At 42.1% G+C, this 20226-nt stretch overlaps 2 protein-coding genes across 7 annotated transcripts in view; both read left to right on the forward strand.

Annotated features, from left to right (window-relative positions):
* LOC141918774 (uncharacterized) overlaps window positions 1-7626 on the forward strand; it is a 35647-nt gene extending 28021 nt beyond the window's left edge. Inside the window, exon 17 of the mRNA XM_074813639.1 lies at window positions 535-7626. The gene's annotated coding sequence lies outside the window, so the exon portion shown is untranslated. The remainder of the gene's footprint in view (window positions 1-534) is intronic.
* The window catches only part of POC5 (POC5 centriolar protein), a 32521-nt gene continuing 19638 nt past the window's right edge, over window positions 7344-20226 (forward strand). For 4 of the 6 annotated variants that reach the window (XM_074812476.1, XM_074812477.1, XM_074812479.1 and 1 more), the window contains exons 1-4: window positions 7344-7432; window positions 9701-10268; window positions 14138-14237; window positions 18400-18547. In XM_074812476.1, coding sequence (XP_074668577.1) covers window positions 10165-10268; window positions 14138-14237; window positions 18400-18547 — 352 coding nt within the window. In that variant the 5' untranslated portion in view covers window positions 7344-7432; window positions 9701-10164. Of the gene's footprint in view, window positions 7433-9700; window positions 10269-10426; window positions 10559-14137; window positions 14238-18399; window positions 18548-20226 lie in introns of those variants that run through there. The other 2 variants (XM_074812481.1, XM_074812482.1) reach the window with 2 other exon arrangements.

Raw genomic sequence — 20226 nt, forward strand, 5'->3', positions numbered from 1 at the left:
TGACAGCCGGTCTCTGGGTCTTTTGCTTTGTAGTCAACGATATTATTTTGTAGTTTAGTTCATCTGCACGTCTCTCTCTCTCAGTCCCTCTCTGTTTTGGATAGATGAATAATCTCATAGCCTGTTCAGGATTAACCAGGTGCATATTCCTGTACTAAAGATTACAATGTAGGAGAGAAAGGCAGAAACGTCTCATCAGGACACACGTAAAAATGCAACAGGGTTAGCAGTTTTAGCCATGTTTGACAGTGGTGGTTGCTGTAGCCCTGGGCTAGCTTGGTGCTCCCAGCTCCAACATGCTGCAGAGGTTGAGTTTCTCATCAGGTTCTGCCCATGCCTTTGGTTGGTGGGGGGTCTGTGTGGTTGGCTGCAGTGTGACTTTGTTCCTTACCTGGTTCATCTGCTTTGGGAAGATTTTGAGCTGTTGCACAGGTGGGACTGAGCAGGGAAGGTGTCTGGCTTTGGGCTCTTGCATGATTTCATTAATGCAACGATACTGACTACTTTTTGGCTTATCCCTGTTATTCCATCCAGGTACATCAGTCTCTGAGAAAGGGAAAAGTCTAAAGGCAGCAAGTTTTGTTCCAGGCGTCTGTCTGGCTGATATCCACTGTGAAACTGGTGGCACTGAGGTCTGATGTTGAGAGGTGCTGGGACTGCTTTCTCGACGAAGAGGTGCAGGGCCGGAGAAGTCCAGGCTCACAGGGACAGGCCTGCATAGGCTGTGTAGAAGTCAGACCACTGTGGACCCCTTGCCTCACATGAGATCCAGTTGCTGATACGAGGCGTGGTGGGCCTGAAACCAAGTAAATGCCGTCCTGAAGCTGTGTTTTCCACCATATTATCTGTACACTTGAACATCATTTCCCCATAGTGACCAATTCTTGTACATTTAATTAATTCTTGAGTTTACCTCCTGACTCCCTAAGCATATTTTCCTTGGGTTTTTAACCAAAAGATTGTGAAAATCAATTCACAGTCATTCAGCAGGCTGCTGAATCCAGTGGTCGCTTCCACCTCTGTAAGCATACGGTGCTTGCTCTGGCGGATTTGTGGTAGCATGATACAATCAGTCTCCAGTCCTGATATTTCAGCCATCATCCTGTACACCAAAAAGGCTTTAGCCGCCTAGCGTGTTTGATTATGGCGCACGTTTGACATTCGTGGATAACGAGTGCGATGGCATCAACAGTCAAGTCCACCCCTCGATCCTGAGCCCATCTGTGTTTCACCCCTTCCTAAATCTCCTGATATGTCATGGGCCCATCGAGCTATAAATGGCTCACCCTTCTCTTCCCAGGCCAGATCCACCCAAGTCACTTCCATTCTAGTAGCGTGGTCTGCTTGCTTGTTGTTTCGATGCTCTTCAGTGACACGACTCTTGAGGACATGAGTATCTACATGAGGTACTTTTACAACCAGGTTCTCCACCCAGGCAGCAATATCTTGCCACAATTCAGCAGCCCAGGTGGGTTTGCATCTGTGCTGCCTGCCGTGCTGCTTCCATCACTGTAGCCACTCCCCAGAGCATTTGCCACCATCCGTGAGTCAGTACAGAGATAAAGGACTGGCCATTTTTCTCCTTCAGCAGTTTCTGCGACTTGTCATGCAGGACTCCATGCAGCAGCTTTCCACCGCTGATGTTTTCCCACAATGTGACAGGATGCATGTGTAAACAGGGCCTATTGCCTCTGTTTTTCTGGTAATTTATTACACAGTGGGGCCCCTTCAGCACGAGTCACCTCCTCTGGTGACGCCCTGAAGTTTAGACCTTCAGTGTGCTTCAGTATTACCCCCTTCTAAGTGGCTTGAAGCCCTTTATATGCTGCTCAAATTTCTTCTTCAGTTGGAGTGTAACGGGCCTTGGATCCTCTATATCCTCATCTCAAAACCCTCGACGTCAACCTCAAGTCTCTCCAGGCGCTTTGTGCCAGAGACTCCAGGCGGGGCCGTGGTCCCTGGCTGTGGGGTAAAGCATGCTTTTCATATCTTGTCCTCTCCAAACTGGCCCAAGTGCTACTGCATAAACTATCTCCTGTTTAGTTTGTTCAAAGCCTTGTTGCTGCTCAGGGCCCCATTCAAAACCATTTCTCTTCCAGGTCACTCGATGGAGAGAGTTTATGATGCATTCTCCAAAAATCCACAACACCTAAGAAAGCTTGTGTTCATTTTTTATTAGTTGGTTGCAACAAATCTGTTATTTTATTGATCATATCCATTGGGCTATGACAATGCCCATCTTGTCATTTTCTTCCCAAAACCTGGATCTCCTGTGCAGGTCCTTTCATGATAAACCCAGCTTTCAAAAGAATTTGGATTGACCTTATTGCTGCCTTTCAATCATAGAGTCATAGAATCACAGGATGGTTTGGGCTGGAAAGGACCTTAAACGCCCATCCAGTTCCACCCCCCTGCCATGGGCAGGGACACCTTCCACTAGCCCAGGTTGCCCAAAGCCCCATCCAGCCTGGCCTTGAACCCTTCCAGGGAGGGGGCAGCCACAGCTTTTCTGGGCAACCTGTGCCAGTGTCTCACCACCCTCACAGGGAGGAATTTTTTCCTTATATCTAATCTAAATCTCCCCTCTTTCAATTCAAAACTGCTACCCCTTGTTCTGTCCCTCCAGACCTGATCAAGAGTCCCTCCCAAGTTTCCCGTAGCCCCTTTAAGTACTGGGAGGCCACTCTAAGGTCTCCCCGGAGCCTTCTCTTCCCCACGCTGTGTCATGTCCCGCTCAGACAAGGGAGACAAGTGACTCAGATTTGTAAATCCCCAACGGAGCAGACAATGGTGAGACAAGTCTCAAAGTCCAAACATTTGTTAACTTCCCACAATGTACTGATTGGATACACAATAACTGGCTAAGTATATAATGAGTTATGGCAAGCAATACAGTATACCTTGCATTGCTTAAGGCTAGTGAAGGAAAAGAGGAAAAAGGAAAGGAGGGAGATGAAGGGAACAGAGGAATAGAGATCACCGGTCTGGGTTACTGTGTTGATCCCGTCAGCGAGGGTTCCAGGAGGCAGCCGTCTTTTTCACTTCACTGCACTGTCCATGCCCCCCCGCCTTTTCCTCCCCCTTGATTTATACACACTTTCCTTGGGTCTGTCCCCTAGGTCAACCCACATACCTACATATCCCATGGATGGGGAGGGGTAAGGTGTTTCATGGGATGATGTAATTATCATGATCATGTTAGCCCTCGTTAGCATATTCAGGGGTGTTAACTTTAATATGCATTTCATGGATAATGAAGCAAAGGTCATTCACCAGACAGATGGCCCTTGAAACTTGACCAGGTGCCCCAGAGCAGAACCATCCTGTCTCCACAGCGCTCCCCCCTCAGCTGCATCCTGTGTTACTGGGGCAGCCTTATCAGCTTTGATCTCCACACCATCCACCCCGGGACTGTAGTTTCGTTACTTGCAAGTGTTTGAGACATTCCTTACCTTGGAGGGCCTCCGCTCCCCTTGCTAACTTTTATCTCTTTCTCAGGCTGTTTTTCTCAGTCCTTGTTTCTCACAAGCCTGTTTTTACAAGTTGTCTCTCACATCCCACTCTGTGGCTCAAACACTCCAAGTTCTTCTTTGACCATTGTGATGCATACGTAGCAAATAGGTACAGGGAAAAAGAAGACAGAAGGTGAGAGAGCATACATCTAACTGCTGTAAGGCATACCATTAAAAGCAAGAATCCATGTAATATTGTAAGACCGGTATTTACAAGCCATCTTGCCCAGCCCATGAGGCCCAAGGATCCCAGTGATGTGACCCATGACCCAGGTTCCATCCATCAAACCAATCCGTCGGTTGCATTGCTTGAAGAAGTTCTCTGGTCCTGTTGGCGGTCTCCATCAAGGCATGAGTCTCCTCTACAGAGGTGGTGGCGTTGTGGATGGTGATGCAGCATTCTCCTACAGTTAGACTTGGCATACCACACAGTCCGTGTTCCTTCAGCAGTGCTAGCCGACTCTGCAACGCCGTCTTAGATGCTTGTTGGGTCTGCACCTTTCATTCCCTAAAGGCATACCTTGTTCAATTACTTAGTATACAATTACTAAGTTAAATTTTCCAAAACTATTTGAGGTTATACAATCACATTAGCAGGTAACATGGCAGCTTCTAAGCCGCGGGCCAACTGTTGTTCCCAGGTATAGTAATCTGGAGGTAGCACCCCGCTGATTATGGGCCTGGCATCACTAGGGCCGTTAGGCCCTTTTCATTTTTGGTGTGAGGTAATGGTGTAACTAAATAAACTCTTGAAGGACACCTTGTTGGAAAACCAATAGAACATCTTAATCAGCCATACTATAAGGATTTAAGTGGGAATACAATTTAATATTCAGGTACAATTCATTAACACTTGATTTGTGGAATCAGACCCCTCCAGCCAGTCTTTTATTACTTCATCTTGCTGTCGGTGGGTGTGGTGTCAGGACCACATCCAGCTCTATGAGCTAGCACCGGTTAGATCCCCAAACCTGTTTGGTATTTGCAGGCACCAGTGTGCAGTCATGGGTGACTCACAGGCTTTTCTAATTTTGGAGGTGATTCCCAATAAGGTAACTTAAGGCACAACTCCAGGTTAGCCTTCCAATAAGTGGACTCATTAAACATACCTGTAAAATTTCCTGGATATGGATACCATTATTGGTTGTAATTGATTGGCAATGATTGATTCCACACCCAGCAGGTATGATTCCACAATTTTCCCACATGACATTTGATAGAACCTGATAGAAGATGTTTAGGCCTTGCCATATTCCTTTGACAGTGTTAATTTCTGTAGCCTCATCAATTCCTGAGACATTTTGGAACACCTGGGTTAAATCTGCAGAACCAGTGCAGTGAGTTTGACTGGGCTCATGGTGAATTTAAAGCCATCTCTGGCAGAGGTCGGTAATGTTATACATACACCCTGATAAGGTTGGATCCAAATATGCATGGATCCTTGTATTAGGTCCCAGGCTAGATTGGAGGAGTCTGCCGTGGTTCCGCCACTGCAAGGGCAAAGATTGAACACAGGTCGCACAAAACATCTTTCCCATATAATAATGTAAGCAGACTACAAATAATAACTAGCCATAATGCCTATAAACATTGAAAGCGCTAAGAGTAACATAGGTCCCCTGTCATCTAGGATCAGCGCCCTGTAAAGCAAATGTATACATAACAAAACAATGATGGTTAGAAAGAAGGGACAATCCACCTGGTGTTGATGCGGTATTCTTTCCCATGGGCATCAGTAGCCATCCACGAGCAAATGTTGATGGGAGTTTTTAGGGTTAGGGGTACTTGCCCCACGGTGGGCAAGTCTACTAGAACAGGTTGTCCAGGATAATGGAGCGGGTTTGCAAGGTCTTTAGTCTCTTTTTCCCGACGAGTATGGATGGAGGCTTAGGACAGAACGCAGTAAGTCGTGGGCATCCATTAATTCCCCACCGGCTGTTTACCCTCATTACTGTGTCTGGCACCTGTTGTGACCATCCGGGTTCGTGGGGTTTTAGGGCCCACTTTAGAAGCCTGTTGGTGCGTTCCACAATCCCATTTGTTTGGGGATAGCATGGAATATTGAAAATCCACTGGATTCCTTCATCTCGAGCCCACTCTTGAACCACCCCAGTAGTAAAGTGACTACCATTTTCTGATTGGATCGATTTGGGCTTAGGCAAGCAGCTAAACCAATGTTTTAACCCCTTCACTGTATTTTTCCCAGTTGCTCAAGATACAGCTTCTGCTTGGGTTAGGCCAGACACTATTTCTGCCCCCACCTATACGTAGCGTTTTCCTTCGGAGAGCCCGAAAGGACCAGTATAATCCACCTGCCCCTTGTCCCATAGTCCCTTGTTGTACCTTAGGTGTAGGGGTTGGTCCTTAAGAGGGTTGTGTTCTCCAAGCCGAGTACGACAGACTACATGCTGAAATAATGGTATTGCACAATTCCCTGGTTACAGACCATCCTCTGCTTATTGCCTCTAAACAAATCTTTGCTTCCTGAATGGCCCTGCTTTACATGCAACCATTCCAGTAAGTGTTCACATTTTTCCTCCTCACCACCTGTAGCCTTTCTCGTCAAATGGGTCATTGAATCCACCTGGTTGACTGGTGTGCAGTAACCCATCCTACTAAAAAGGACTTCCATTTTGCAATGTTTAAGATTTCCTCCCACTTCTCACGCTGCCACACCAGTACCTGATTTACTTCCCAGAGGTTTTGTTCCCAAAATGTGAGCCATTGGGTACACCCCTTGAACACGGCATGGGAGTCTGTGTAAATAAATACCGGTTCTGTAGTCTCAGCTTCTTTAACAATCACGCTCCATACCACTGTTAACTCTCCCACCTGAGCACTTCCCTCCCCCTCTGTTATGATTCGGTCCCCCAAGTCAACATGCAGTGCTACCGCTCGGTATTTCCATACCTTTCCCTCTCTTCTAGAGGACATGTTGGTGAACCATACATTTTTTAGGTGGGTTTCAAATGGAGGAGCAGGTTTTATGTGTGAGGGAGGGGGTTCAGGGTGATCGGAGGGTGGATCTTGTATTTTGAGCACTTTGGGTGCCCCCTCCTCTATCTGATGCATGTGGCAGTAATGATCTTACTGTGCATACCCCTTCCTCACTGCCTCTCGCCGCACAACCCCCACAGGAGGGGGGGTTCCGGCCAGCACCGGTTTCAAGACCTTAAAGGGTCCTCGTAGAATGATCAGTTGCTGCCATATGATTTTTTCCGCTTCCTGCAAAGCTAGGCTAACCATGAAAAGACCCTTCTCCCAGATCAAGTAACGCTTTTCTGCGTCTTTGCATGAATGAAACCTTATAGGGCGGTGAAGTGCTTAGGTTTGGACAACAGGCCCAAGACAAGCCAGAGTTGCCCTATAGATGAATCCTGTATATTTTATAACGGATGACCATTGTGCTAATAGGTATTGTACTAACAAACTACCAATTCTGATGTGTATTGAAGCCTGAACAACGGGCCCTGAGCCGAAGCTGCTAACTCAGTATGTAGTCATTAGTGAAATATGTATGGAAGATGTAGCTCTCTTGAATGTATCTTTATCTTTCTTTGTGTGTGAATAAAATAACAGGGGCATGGAGGCAGTTGTCTGGCACTGTGACCTGATGTGTGACCTTGCTCACAATCCAATTAGATAAGCAGGGAAACTCCCTTAGCTTCTCCCTTGAGCCCTGGCCAGGCTCTGGGGGGAACCTAATGTGAGATGAAAACCAGATATTTCCGCTTAAATCAAAGGTGCCAGATATTCTCGCTTGCTGATTTTTGGGTGTATAAGGCTGGACCCGCTCACAGCGACTTTGGAAGCCTCACCTACAGGTGGACGCACCACGTAGAACTTCCGACTTTCCAGGACAGGCTCTCCAAATCCTCGCTGTAACCGGGGCTCCCCAGTGACTGCGGATCTGGATGATGGTAACGTATGCAAGTGGTGATGGATCTTTCTTAATCACTATTCTCTCTCTCAGGTAGTAATGACTTGATGCATTACCCTGTATTTTCCTATTTGTTTAAGTGCACTGTTCTGTCTTTTCTTACTGTATGTTTTCTGTATTACTCTGTTACATTATTTAGTTATGCCCAGTAAAATATGCCTACTCTTTTCACTCTGGTATCCGAGTTTAACTGGTATCCTTAATCAGCAAAATAGGTGGGTTGTACCCTCCGGCCCACGTTGTCACATATGTATGGATAGTCCATGAATTGCAAAACCCCACTCAATTTGGAGTGGATCTGTTGGGTGTATCGGCCCTAAGGCCTGATATACTCCAGCCTCAAAGGTTAACAGCTTTAAGGCTTCTTCATGGACAGGAGTCCAGCCCCAAATAGCCCTTTTGCATGTCAGATCATGTAAGGGGTGAGCTATGGCGGAAAAATCGGGGATATGTTTCTTCCAAAATACCAGCAAGCCTAGGGTATGTTGCAGCTCCTTATTTCCAGGCCTCTTTACCCCTTCCAGGGTAGTTAAAGTTTCAGGGGGAATACACACTGTTCCTCCCCACCACCAAATACCCAGAAACTTTACCTTGGAGGATGGGAGTTGAACCTTTTCAGCTGGAATTTGGAGCGCTAAATTTTCTAGGTGGGTGATTATCTCTGTCTGGGTCTGTCCCATTGCAGCAGCATCAGAGCCACCGATCAGAACATCGTCAATATACTGCTATACCCTGAACCCTTCCCTAGGAGGGATTTGAGCAAGCTCCTGTGCTAGTGCATAATGAGCGATGGTCGCCAAATGGCAGTATCCCTGGGGAGACGTGTAAACGTAAATTGCACGCCTTCCCATGTAAAGGCAAAGCGATCTCTGTCTGCCTCCTGTATGGGGACCATAAAGAACATATCTTGTACATTAACAGTTGCTAAGATCTGGTGGGCTTGTTCCTGTGTGATTGCAATCAGTTCAGCTGTCAGGTACTGCAGCTGTTAGAGGACCTGTATTGGCATTTAATTGCCAAGAGTCAATCGTCAGTCGCCACTTTCCGCTAAGTTTACGGACTAGCCACACCAGGGAATTAGAGGGTGAGTGAGTTGGAATAATTATCCCTTGTTCCCGCAGCTCTGCTATTACCGGAGCGATCCCCTCCCTTGCTTTCCAAGGACATGTCTCTTTATTTTTGCCGAACATCGTAGTCCTTGGTAAGTTTCCACATAACAGTCTGGGCCAGCAGGATTCTTAAGCAATATTCAGAAATCATAAGTTGCTATAAGTAAATAAGTTGCAAAGCAGGTGATCGTTTCTCTGTATCACCACTTCCCTGGGCTTCTGCCTTCTCGGCTTGCGGTTTTGCCACGGGTTTTTTGAGGCTTTCAGAAGGGTCCTCCACTTCTGAGCCCCTCTCCTCAGCAGCTGAGCTAAAAGGGAGGAGGCAGAGAGTTTTAAACTGCCGTTGTCACTCTGCTCTCCGCCCACCCTGAGTCCCCTCTGCCCTCCTTAGCGGCTCACTCTTGCCGCTCGGGGAGGGGGGGGGCGGTGGCTTGAGGCACTCCCACTTCCTTGGATATGTCTATGCTATCTTTCTCAAGTTATCAGACAAAATGTTGGTGCAGTATAAAGTATATTCACATATTATGGCGCTTGACTGGGACAGTTGTGACTCAGATACACCAGATGGTACATCTGTAGCCAGAGTTCAATGTTGTAAATCATTTTGAAAAGATTTTCTGTGTCACAGCTTGCATTACAAAAAGAACAATTAAGATGGCATCAGAATAAATGAAGGCTAGCAAACAGGACTCTCCTTGGTGACTGACAGAAAATCTTTAAAACTTGGTGTTGAATTTCTGTTTATCATAGTCCTGAGATAACAGCAGTAAAAGCAATTCTCTCTCAGATGACACCGTGCAGTTACTGCTCCAACTGCTGACACAGCAGCTTTGCAGCTGTGTGTAGCAGCTGTGCTACTCACAGCTCTACCACAGGGTAGACCGAATCTAACACCTGAATTCCTTTAGCCTGCTTACCTATAAAAGGTTTTATAGAAAGGCTGGATTGGAGAAATGCTGAAAACCGTGAGCCCAGAGCTCTTTCTGTAACACCACAGTAAAAATTATTTAAAGCACCTACTCGAGGAAGGGTTTCTAGCTTCATAATTAGCATAGGTGGAACCGTTCAAGAATCTACGAAAGAATCCTCTTTTTTTTTTTTTTTTTTTTAAAAAAAAAAAAAATCTTCATTCTCCACAGGAATACCCTTCAGCAGCTGTTCTCCAGTATGGAGAACAACCAGGCTCTCCCACCTCGCCTAGCCCAAGCTTTTCGGCTGGCACAGTCCCCTACACCCCCCCCACCCCCTCTCCCATTGACAAGGCTATCAGACACCGCGGTAAGGGGCGCAGGCCAGGAATACGGAGCCACCTCAGCCTTCCCGGGGCCGCCGGAGCGAAGCCAGGACGCCGCCGCCACCTCCCGCCCCTAACACTACCACAGGACCGCCCCCCGCGACCCGCCATCGGCCGGCCGCGGCCCGCGCACCAGCCCCGGGAGCGCTGCCGCCAATCAGCGCGCGGCAGCCGCTGACGGACAGAAGCCGACGGGAGGTGAAGCGGCCGTGCGCGAGAGAGGGACGGCGATAGGACGAACTGACACGCCCGCCCCCCCGACTGCGCAATTTAATTGGCTAGTTTGCCGCCAAACTGCCCAATCAGAGAATGCATTGCAAACGCACGCTGAGCCTATCGGAGAGGTGCTTCTTCTTCCGCTCTGATGGTTTGAAACCGTCTCGGTCGGCGGTCGGGGCGGCTCGTTCCCGCAGGTGAGAGGGGGCGGCGGGGGGCGGCTGGGGGTGCTGTGCCCCGAGGGGCCGTGGCCTCCACAGTATTCTCTCCATAACACTGTGTTCCTGTCTGGCGGCTTACCCGCAGCCCAACCCCACCCCTCCCGCCTCTGAGGTGGCCTGTGAGCACCCCTTGTCCCCGGGTAGTTGGGCTGGTTGTCTTAAAGACCCTGTGTTAAAACAACAGAAAGAAAAATCTTCTGTTCACACACGGAACTGTGCATCTTGTTGCCTGTCCACCTGTGTGCCTACCCGGCTGTGCCTCCCAGGTATCTGTATGACACGCTGCGTCTTGTCCTTACTGTCGCTAGTCGACATGGCACAGTGGTCACTGTAGTATCAGCTCTGCGGGCGTCAGGGGTAGTTGCAGAGATGCTGTAGTGAGAAGCTTAAAAGCGTAGACTTGAGCAGTGCTGCATTGCAAGGGGATATAGTTAAGGGGAAAGTATATGTCCTGTGTGTACTGGGAGATGGAATAGTTAATCTTTTGTAGGTGTTGAGGTGATCTGAATGCAACATTAAATTATTTGGAAAGCATCACTTTTAGTCAAAAACAAACCCAAAAGTACAAAATCCTGAGCAGCTGAAGCAAATCAAAATTAAGGATGAGAGCTGCCATGGCGGGTCAGACCAAAGATCTGTATAGTTGCTTCCTGTTTCTAAACGTAGCTGTCTTAGCATTGTAGTGTATGCTTATGGTTTAGAAAAAACTACTGCTGTTAACAGGAGTTTTTCTTTAATGGAATTAGTCATACGTTTTTGCAGATGCTCGGGTAAGGTTAGAAGACAGTGATAATCTTTAAGATTGAATCCTCTCACTTGTTTCTCACCATATAATGATCTGCAGCTTCAGAAGTCAACCTGTTGACCCAGAGATGGTCGTCTTATCCCTTGATTTCTCTTTTAGAAACTTATCTGGTATTTTTTTGAACTTAGTGCTTGTTCACTGAGATCAAAGCAGACAAGCTATTCTTAGCATGACCCGGCAATGATGTCTGTAAACATCAGTTTAAGAGAAGTGTATTTATTCTCATTTATCATAGTAATCCAATCTGTTGTTCTGTACATAAGCAGATTTCTAGAATTTTAAGTTTACTGGGTTTTTCACTGGAATGTTGCAATAATCGAAATGCAAGGCTAGACTCTAGACACAAACATTAGAGGTACAGACACGCAAAACACAGAAATGTGGGGAAAGCTGGAACATTTAGTAGTAACCTGTTAGTGGACTCTAAAGCAGGATTCGGGTCAGTAAAGGCGGTTAGGTGGAGACCGGATGGACAAACACAGTGGAAGGCTAGTCCATGGGTATAAAGAAAAGCAGTGGCAAGAGAAGGCAAACACACTGGGCTTGAGATGACAGTGAGTGACTCTTACAAGACAATGTCAAACAGGTAAGCTGCAGCTAAGAGTGGTCTGGGGTGGAGAGGTAGCATCACTTGTGATGAAGGAACCTTTTGAGTTTTGGAAGACCGCAAACTTGAGAGTAGTTTCAGTGATAAGCAGAGAACTAGATACACTAAACTGAGTGTCAAGGGCATGATCTCAGAAAACTGGAAACAGAAATCAGCACAGTGGTCTTAAGTTATTGAACAAACTTTTTGGAAGAAACCTTTCTCCTCTTATTTCCTTGGACTCATCTGTGTTCATGTGAAACTCTGCCCTCCTTCACAGAAGAACTGATGGTAATCTAGTTCTTTTTAAGTGGACTGAGAAGGGAAGAGAACAGTATTTGTAATTTCTGGCTGCAAATACACTTTTAGTTCCTGTAAATGCTAGATAATTGGTGCTTTTTGATCCTCCCTAATGCCCCCCCCCCCCCCCCCCCCACACACACACACACAGGTTTGAATACCTCCAGGACTTTTAGGGTAGTCAGGACCCACAATTTGAGAAACTACATGAATGGGAAAACATATGGAGTTGAAGCTGACTCTTTAAGATTACTGAAGAAGTATTTTCTGGCTATTAAAAGAATTTGTCAACTCAGGGAAGGGAAGGTGCTAGTATAAAGTTATTTGATTAGGTAGAGAGGCCAAAACCAAAGGAGCAGGTCGGGAATGATTTGTGGGAGAGAGGAAAGAAGAAAATTGTCAGAGCAGGAGGCAGTGAAGACAGAAGAGGAAGCTAGTATTTCTTCTCTTATCTATCTAGTAATTCTTCTCTCATCTACACACTGGTATACAGCAATGAAAGTAAACCTCCACAAGACTTCATATTTGTACTTTAAAAACATGGTCAGTATATTAGAGCTCAGCAGGAAGTAGGGAGATGGTAATCATGTCTTTTGAACCTTGGGCTATAGGAAATCTCAGCATTTAAAACTATCTTTATACAATTTTTAAAATGTCCATCATCAGCACAGAAATTAACTTCCCATTCTGAATGGTGTAGATACCCATGGCAGAGAGAGCTTTTGTGGTGCAGGAAAAATCATCATCTAGAATAACTCAAAGAACAAAAAGACAATTCATTTCCATCCATATTTCTGTATAGAAAGCTATGCAATTATTGCGGTTTTTGACATTTTGAAAAAAGATGATGCTTGAGGATATTTCTGTCAATTTAATGATTGTACAACTAGCAATTTTAATTTAAAATTTCTGTCAGAAAATGCATCTGTTTAAAAAAACAGCTGAGAATATTATAATTGACGGTTTTAAAGATCTCTCTAAAAGTAAATTTTCCCTGCATGGTTGTTTGCTACATTGTACAAGCAGTCAGTTCCTCTGGCTATTCATGGTGGTCTTCTTCCTGTGCTTACTCTCTGCTGACAGCTCCCTGCTCAATGTGTCTGATGATTGTTTTTCAAGTGCATAGTCAACAGTATCACTCTGCTATTCATTTGTTAACAAATTGACCTTGCTTAATACTCAGTTCCCACTCATTCTGTAATTCCTTTAATTCCCCACCATATTCTTTAGAGTTCTTTTTCCCCATGTCCTATGAAGTTTCATCACAAGGCTTCAGTCCTTCACTGAAGGACTTATTCAAGGCTGCAGTAGATTAAAAGATACACATATCTTTCAGAAAGTTGTCAAGTTTCTTATCAGTTCTTCAGCATCGCCTGCTTCCCAAATGTCCAAAGAATACTTCACTATCTTGCTTAGAAATTGCTGGGATGATTGACATTACCTGAACCTAAGGCATTACCTGTCCTTCCATATCTGTTCATCTTCTTGGGTCTGTAAGGCAAGAAAAGTCAAAAAAGTGGAGGGAGACTGACGTTGACCACTAAGTGAAGGCTTCAGGATATTGAACTAGAGTGTTCAAGGCATCATCTCCGCTTGGGCTGTGGTTGAAGTAGTTCAAGGGGGAAAAAAATCACAGTGTAGCTTAGTCATTCCTGTGTCACTCTATAGGAATTTTGTACCGAAAGTAAGCTGGTAAGCTCCAGAACAATACAGTGTGAATAAGAAGGAGGGATTGACACGGTAATATATCTGTAAATTAAGGCTTCTGTTATCTTGATATGTGTTTCTTTTTTCCTCTAGTAGTGTATTTTAGTTACCATTAATATAAAATTTTACATTGTATATCATGAAACATTAGATATTAAACTTATTCAGTAAATGTAAAATAAGAGAAAACTTTATATTGATGCTTTTAGATCTTCCATTGTTTTCTTTTAATGTCAATGAAAGTCTTTTCATGGTTCTTAGTATGGTTCAGATCAGACACTTTCCTACCTAGCATTATATAATGAGACTGTACAATTAGTTTAGCCCACAGAATGGGCGTTGATACAGTATCTACAACAGAATCTCTGTTTCTGGGGAAAATGTTGGTGAACATACAGTAAACATATTGGAACCAAAAAATGAAGTTCAGCTTCTACTGTTTTATAGACTAACTTTGTGCAGAATGTCATCAGATGAGGAGAAAAGCACAAGTCCAGTTTTGCCAAAAGACTCTGTTTGGGGCAGTTCTGCTTCGTCAGATCTTCAGGTAGGAAAGAGGCACCCTCATTTGGTTCACTGTCATGGCATTTTATTTGACAAGGGATAATTCTGAGGAAATCTAACAAAACTTGCATCTTTTTCTCTTTTACGTGTACAGGAAAATAATAAAAATGTTAGTGAAAAGAAGCAAATTAGATTAAAAAATTCTGAGATTAAAATATCTTCACTTAGATTGCCTTTTGTGCATTTCACAAGAAATTTCAATTTATGTGAAAATTCTTATCTAAACTTAAGAGATTGATCGATGACAGCTACAAGTAAAATACTACAGTTTTCCTACCTTTTTATTTTTCTGGTGTTATTTTTTTCTGTTAAGTCTTATCAAAAAGCATAAATTTGACACAGTAGGATAGAAACCCATTATTTCTGAGGGATGAAGTATAACTATGTGTTAGTCTTCCTATATGATGTTGTAAGAACTGAATTTTTTTAAATGGATTTATTTCCCTTGGAATAGGATTGTGGCCAAGTTAATCTCAGAAAGGAAAGACTTTTTTTTTTTTTCTGCATCAAATATGCCAAGATATGCTGGAACTATAACAGTGAGTGCTTTTTCTTTTCTGGGCTCAGGTTTTTTTTGAGAGGATGTAAAGATACTGGATGAAGTCTTTGTCCTATTCTTTCAAAAGCAGCAGATTTTCATCCTTTAATAGTTATTCCTATTTGAGTAGTGGGGTTTTTTTCCCCTTTGATAGGATTCTATCCAAAACACTCTAGTTTTGACAAAAATAGATTTTGCTATTTATTGCCTGTAGAAGTGCATCTCCACTTTTGTCACCTGGTAGACTGGATATCTACAGCAGCAGCACTGTTAAATTAAGGGGATTGTTTTCTTCATGTGGATTGACTTTGTCCCTTTTAAACTACCTGTTTATGGGTGATTAATTTCTGCAGTTCGTATGCTTCTCTATTTGTGGTCATATCTCATGGTTAAATTTTCTTAATCTTTGTTCAGCATAGTAATTCATTTGTGTTTTCAATGCCTTCTGTAGCTGGGAAATAGGATGAAGGCATTGTGCAACAAATTTTGAAAGACCTGAATTTTCTTTTATATTCTGTTTGATTATCAAGATGGTTCTAGGGACACCTTGTAGAGAATAATAAAGTAAATTAATATTAATGAATGACTGCTTTGCAGCTGAGAACACATCTAGAATAGAATAGAATAGTTCCAGCTGGAAGGGACCTACAGTGATCTTCTAGTCCAACTACCTGACCAATTGAGGGCTGACCAGAAGTTAAAGCATATTATTAAGGGCATTGTCCAAATGCCTTGTAAACACCGACTACACTTGGGACATTGACCACCTCTCCATGAAGCTGGTTCCAGTGTTTGACCACCGTCTTGGTAAAGAAATGCTTCCTCATGTCAAGTCTGAACGTTCCCTGGTGCAACTTTAAACCATTCCCATCTGTCCTATCACTGGATCCCAGAGAGAAGAGACCAGGACCTCCCTCTCCACTTGTCCTCCTCAGGAAGCTGCAGAGAGCGATGAGGTTGTCCCTCAGCCTCCTTTTCTCCAAACTAGACAAACCCAGAGTCCTCCGCTGCTCCTTGTAGGAGCTGATTATGGTTGAAAAATAACACTGGGGTCACATCTTAGCTACAGGAATGTTGACAGGGAAGTACTCTATTCCTTTTAGATAATTTTGAAGGGCCTTTTTTGTTTTGTTTGAGCCTTTTTGATAATTAGATGCTTTTAAATAGAGGCCAGATTATTCCCTTTTCCTTATAAAATGAATCCACTGGCTCTTAGAGAATTTCCATTTACCTATAATTGTGTTGTGCAAGACTTTGTCCATTGTCCGTTCAATCCATTCTTCTTGTGTTGTTTAGTAACCTTGACTGCAGTCCTAAGGACAAATTCTCTGAAGCATCTGTAGATTTTTATAATGCTTTAAGAAGGAATTAAAAAAAAACCCTAAAACCTCTGAATGCTATTGTGCCCTTTGCTCATTGCAACACTAATTTATTTACTTGTACAAAACCAAGGTAGTATGCATTAAATGATCAAAACTCCTCTGACATTCAGGCCTTAGAACTGTATTCCTGTAGTTTTATGCTCTAACAGAATTTTTGTAGTTGACATAACAGCTTGAAAGTTTTGTTTAAAGCAAAACAAAGATAGTAAACCAAAGATATATTGTTAATTTTATTTTATTATGTTTTTATTTGAAAGTTATTGGTCAGTATTGCATTCCAGTTGCAGCATCCTTGTTATGGAGTATTTAAGATTGAGATAATACTCTTAATTACTCAATGTTTCCATTTCTCTGTCTTACATATTCTTATTGCAGTCTCCAGGATTTTTTTTTTTTTTGTGTCCAAGTTTCTGGTTACAATTGGGTTACTGTGTTTTCTTTGATATTTGCATTCAACTTCATTCCAACAGTGTTGTAATTTATAAGCGTTTATTTCCAGATTTTTCACTGGATGCTGTTTATTGACACTTTCTGTTGGTGCATGAGTGTGTATTCTTCACATAGTGGATTCTTTGGGTTTTAATAAGAGTGTTAGAAATTGAAAGACTAGATAAATAACTTGCTATGTATATTTTGAGTGCTCAGGACATCTGTACTAAGACAGACTGAATGCTAGTGATTAAATTGGATGACTCAAAATGAGCCACCTACTTGCACCTGACATTGTACCTACTATGTCCCTTGAATTGAATGAGGTAATCATGGAAGCAGCTGGATCAGCTCAGACTGAAAACTAACTTGTCTGGGGGAAAGAATTAGTTTTAAGTTACTATTTGGTCACACAATCTCTTTGAAGAAGAAATAGATCTAATGTCTTCTGCACAATCATTTAATTTAGATTAAATTAATTTTTGCATATTAAAAAGATACGCTCTGTATTTGTTCATAATTATATAGCCTCATATACATTTATTTAGCCTTTTAATTTTAACATGATAGGTTAGAAGATGGGAAATGGAACTTTGAAAGGAAACAAGAATTCAGCTAAGATGTACAAAACCTAGCTTCTTAAATTCTCTGCTTAGTTGAAACCCACATAAATGTAAGGATTACACTGAAAGTTTTAAAGTATTATAATTTTCAGCTGGTAGATTCAAGAACTTATTACATGTAATTGTACCTTTAACTGATTGTTTCCACTCTAACTTTCCCTAGCTTAAAGAGGAAAATAATTTTTCAATTCACAATTAGTTTCTGAGGTTTGACCTCATTAGGATGCTAAACAAAATTAGTACAATAGTATTAAGTGAAGAAAAAATGACTGCTAGTGGCCTGGTTTAGTACTTCCCAACTGGCATTTTTTCCCAAGTGTTTAATTAGTGGCTTGGATCAGTTTCAGCATTTAACTGCTACTGGAACTTTTAAAATTAATTACTGGATTGTATGTTTTAGCTATAATACAGATTGTTCATGGTTTGACATTGAACTCTAAATACTTTCATTCTGAAAATCTGTTTAATTAGGAGATTTAAAAAAAATGTTAATTGGCTTACTTTGGTACATAGCATAATGCCACATGCCAGTTAGATTGGTTTATAACTTTTTAACGGGAAAGCTTTTATATCAGTTATATATACACATTCCCTATACCTATATAATTTTAAAAATGCGTAGTATGAGGCAAGGATAAATATATCTATTCTAAAGAAAATACTGGATAATGAAATGTCTTTTGATGATTGGCTTCAGAACTCTTAACAAAGAAATTGTTATGGAATGTGAAATGTGACTGTGTTTAGCAGCATCTTTGTCATGGCTATAAAAATACATATTTTTCTTTGCAGCAATAGTAATGCTTAGAAACAGTATCAGGTGATTAATAGTTTATATGATCTGGAACTTTTTTTTTCCCTTCAGTTCATGTTTTTATTTAAGATGCCTATTATAGTATCCAGTTCTGGCATCTAGGAAAGTCTTTCTGTACAACTGTTACAGTTGTAATTGGAATGAACATGAAATAAGAGAAAGATAAATTATTATAATCATGATAGGAATACAGATTGCTTTGCAACTTCAGTGGAAATCCTCTTAGTTTTCACCATAATAATAATTTAAAAAAACACCTCTGAAAAATTATCAAAAACTATTTCCACTCCTTCCTACATATACCTAGTTTTAGAAATATAATTGTAGATTTGTAATTATTCGTCATCACTTTGTGGCAGGATGAATATGAAGAGCTGCTTCGTTATGCTGTAGTGACTCCGACGTTTGAACAATGTGTCTTGAAGTGGTCAGAACCTGCTTCAGAACTGAGAGCAGGTGGCAGATTTTCAAGAGTAACAGATAATGCCATTCACCGTAAGACTGCAGGTAGTATGTGCAAAGCTACGTGTTGAGCTTACAAGAACAACAATATAACTTTTTTGACTTAAGTTTTCTAATAGCTTGTGTTTGAAAAATACAGGTAGCTCATACATTGCATCATTTGCATTTTGCACAGCCAGAAATTTAGGAAGACATTCACTGAAGGGTTCTCTCTCTCACATAGCTTTCAGGTAATAGTGTTGATGTGCTGATAGTTCTCTGTGTTTTATGATGCAGATATTTAAAGTGGTTGGTGTAATAATGCAGGAAGAGGTGGCCTTACAGTTACTTCATCAAAATTTGACAAGTCACAACTGTTTTTGCTTCTACTTCTACCTGTGCTGCCATGATATTTAATGAGTATTTAAAATATGATTATTTGGAAGTAAGAGTTGCCTTAAAAGGCTTTTGTGTAATGACTAGTCATGTCACTACATGAATGTCATTCTTGCTCTTTTAGTTCAATCGCTATTCTAATTTTACTTTATTGCTTAGTATTTAGGACTATATAAACTTAGTGACTTGTGATGCATTAGTAACACTGATATTTATGGTTATATGTTGTTTGCTTTTGTCACTAGTATTTAGATTGAGGAAGCTCTGTTAATTTTGCTTGGGAAGAAATAGTAAACAATCACATCTTACTAGGGAGTTTAGCTTTATCAGGAAGAACTTACTTCAAACTAACTATTCTTTGTCATGCTGTTTCATGATAAAAATATTTACCTGAGGTTTTCTCTTCTCCTTTAGTGACCCTTGAGCATTGGTTTATCTCTACTATTTAAAGGAGCATGGGGTGTAAAATATGTAGATAATTTCACTACTAGAGACTAAGCAGCCTTGAAGTGCAGTGTAAATCTGGTGCTAATTGACATCTTGGAGTAAATGTTGTTCATGGCTAATCTATGCAAGAACTCTTGGCCATGCTGATCAGAGCTAAATAACTCTGCTAGCAGGAATTTACCACTGTGATTGCAAAGGGCAATGAAGACACTGAAAGCTGTTTATTTCATATTAGAAAAAGAACCATGGGTAAAAATAAATCTATCTTTTTTAATTGTATGTTGTTTTCACTGGAACATAAAGCAGTCTTAGTAAGTTGTCAATTACCATTTAGTTAACTCGTGTCAATACAGTGTAATAAAAAATTATCTAGAAACAGGTTCTTGAAATAAGGAATGTGATTAAAGTGAGGTGAGTAGTATTGGTTATGCTCTGTATCCTTCCACAATGAGTCTGTGAAGTTTAGGTACGTTTGGACACCCAAGCTGATATGTCTCATTCCAGGATGCCATAAGGAGAAATCTTTTATCATTTTTATAAACTAATGGAGAATCTTAGTCCTTCAGGACATCATAACTTCTCCCCATGCCGAAAGAGTGTGATTGTTCTTCTGAGTATCAGACTGCCATAGGAAATGTAGAAGGCATGATTTTGAGTTCATTGAAAGAAGGAGAATGGAATTCAAGCGAGAGAATATTCTGTAATGGAAGTAGAGCTGGAATTAGAATGTGAATAATGCTAGAAAAACCTTTGCTAACAGAAGAGTTTCAAGTACAGCCTTTCCATTTTATTTTTACATATTGAAGTTGATTAACTTGATCCAGTGTAGTTAAGTCCTGTGTGGGAATTGTACCAAGCTGTGTAAGAAATCAGATCAATAGAAGCTGCTGGCATTTTGTACT

Source organism: Strix aluco, chromosome Z (assembly GCF_031877795.1).
Source record: "Strix aluco isolate bStrAlu1 chromosome Z, bStrAlu1.hap1, whole genome shotgun sequence".
NCBI lineage: Eukaryota > Metazoa > Chordata > Aves > Strigiformes > Strigidae > Strix > Strix aluco.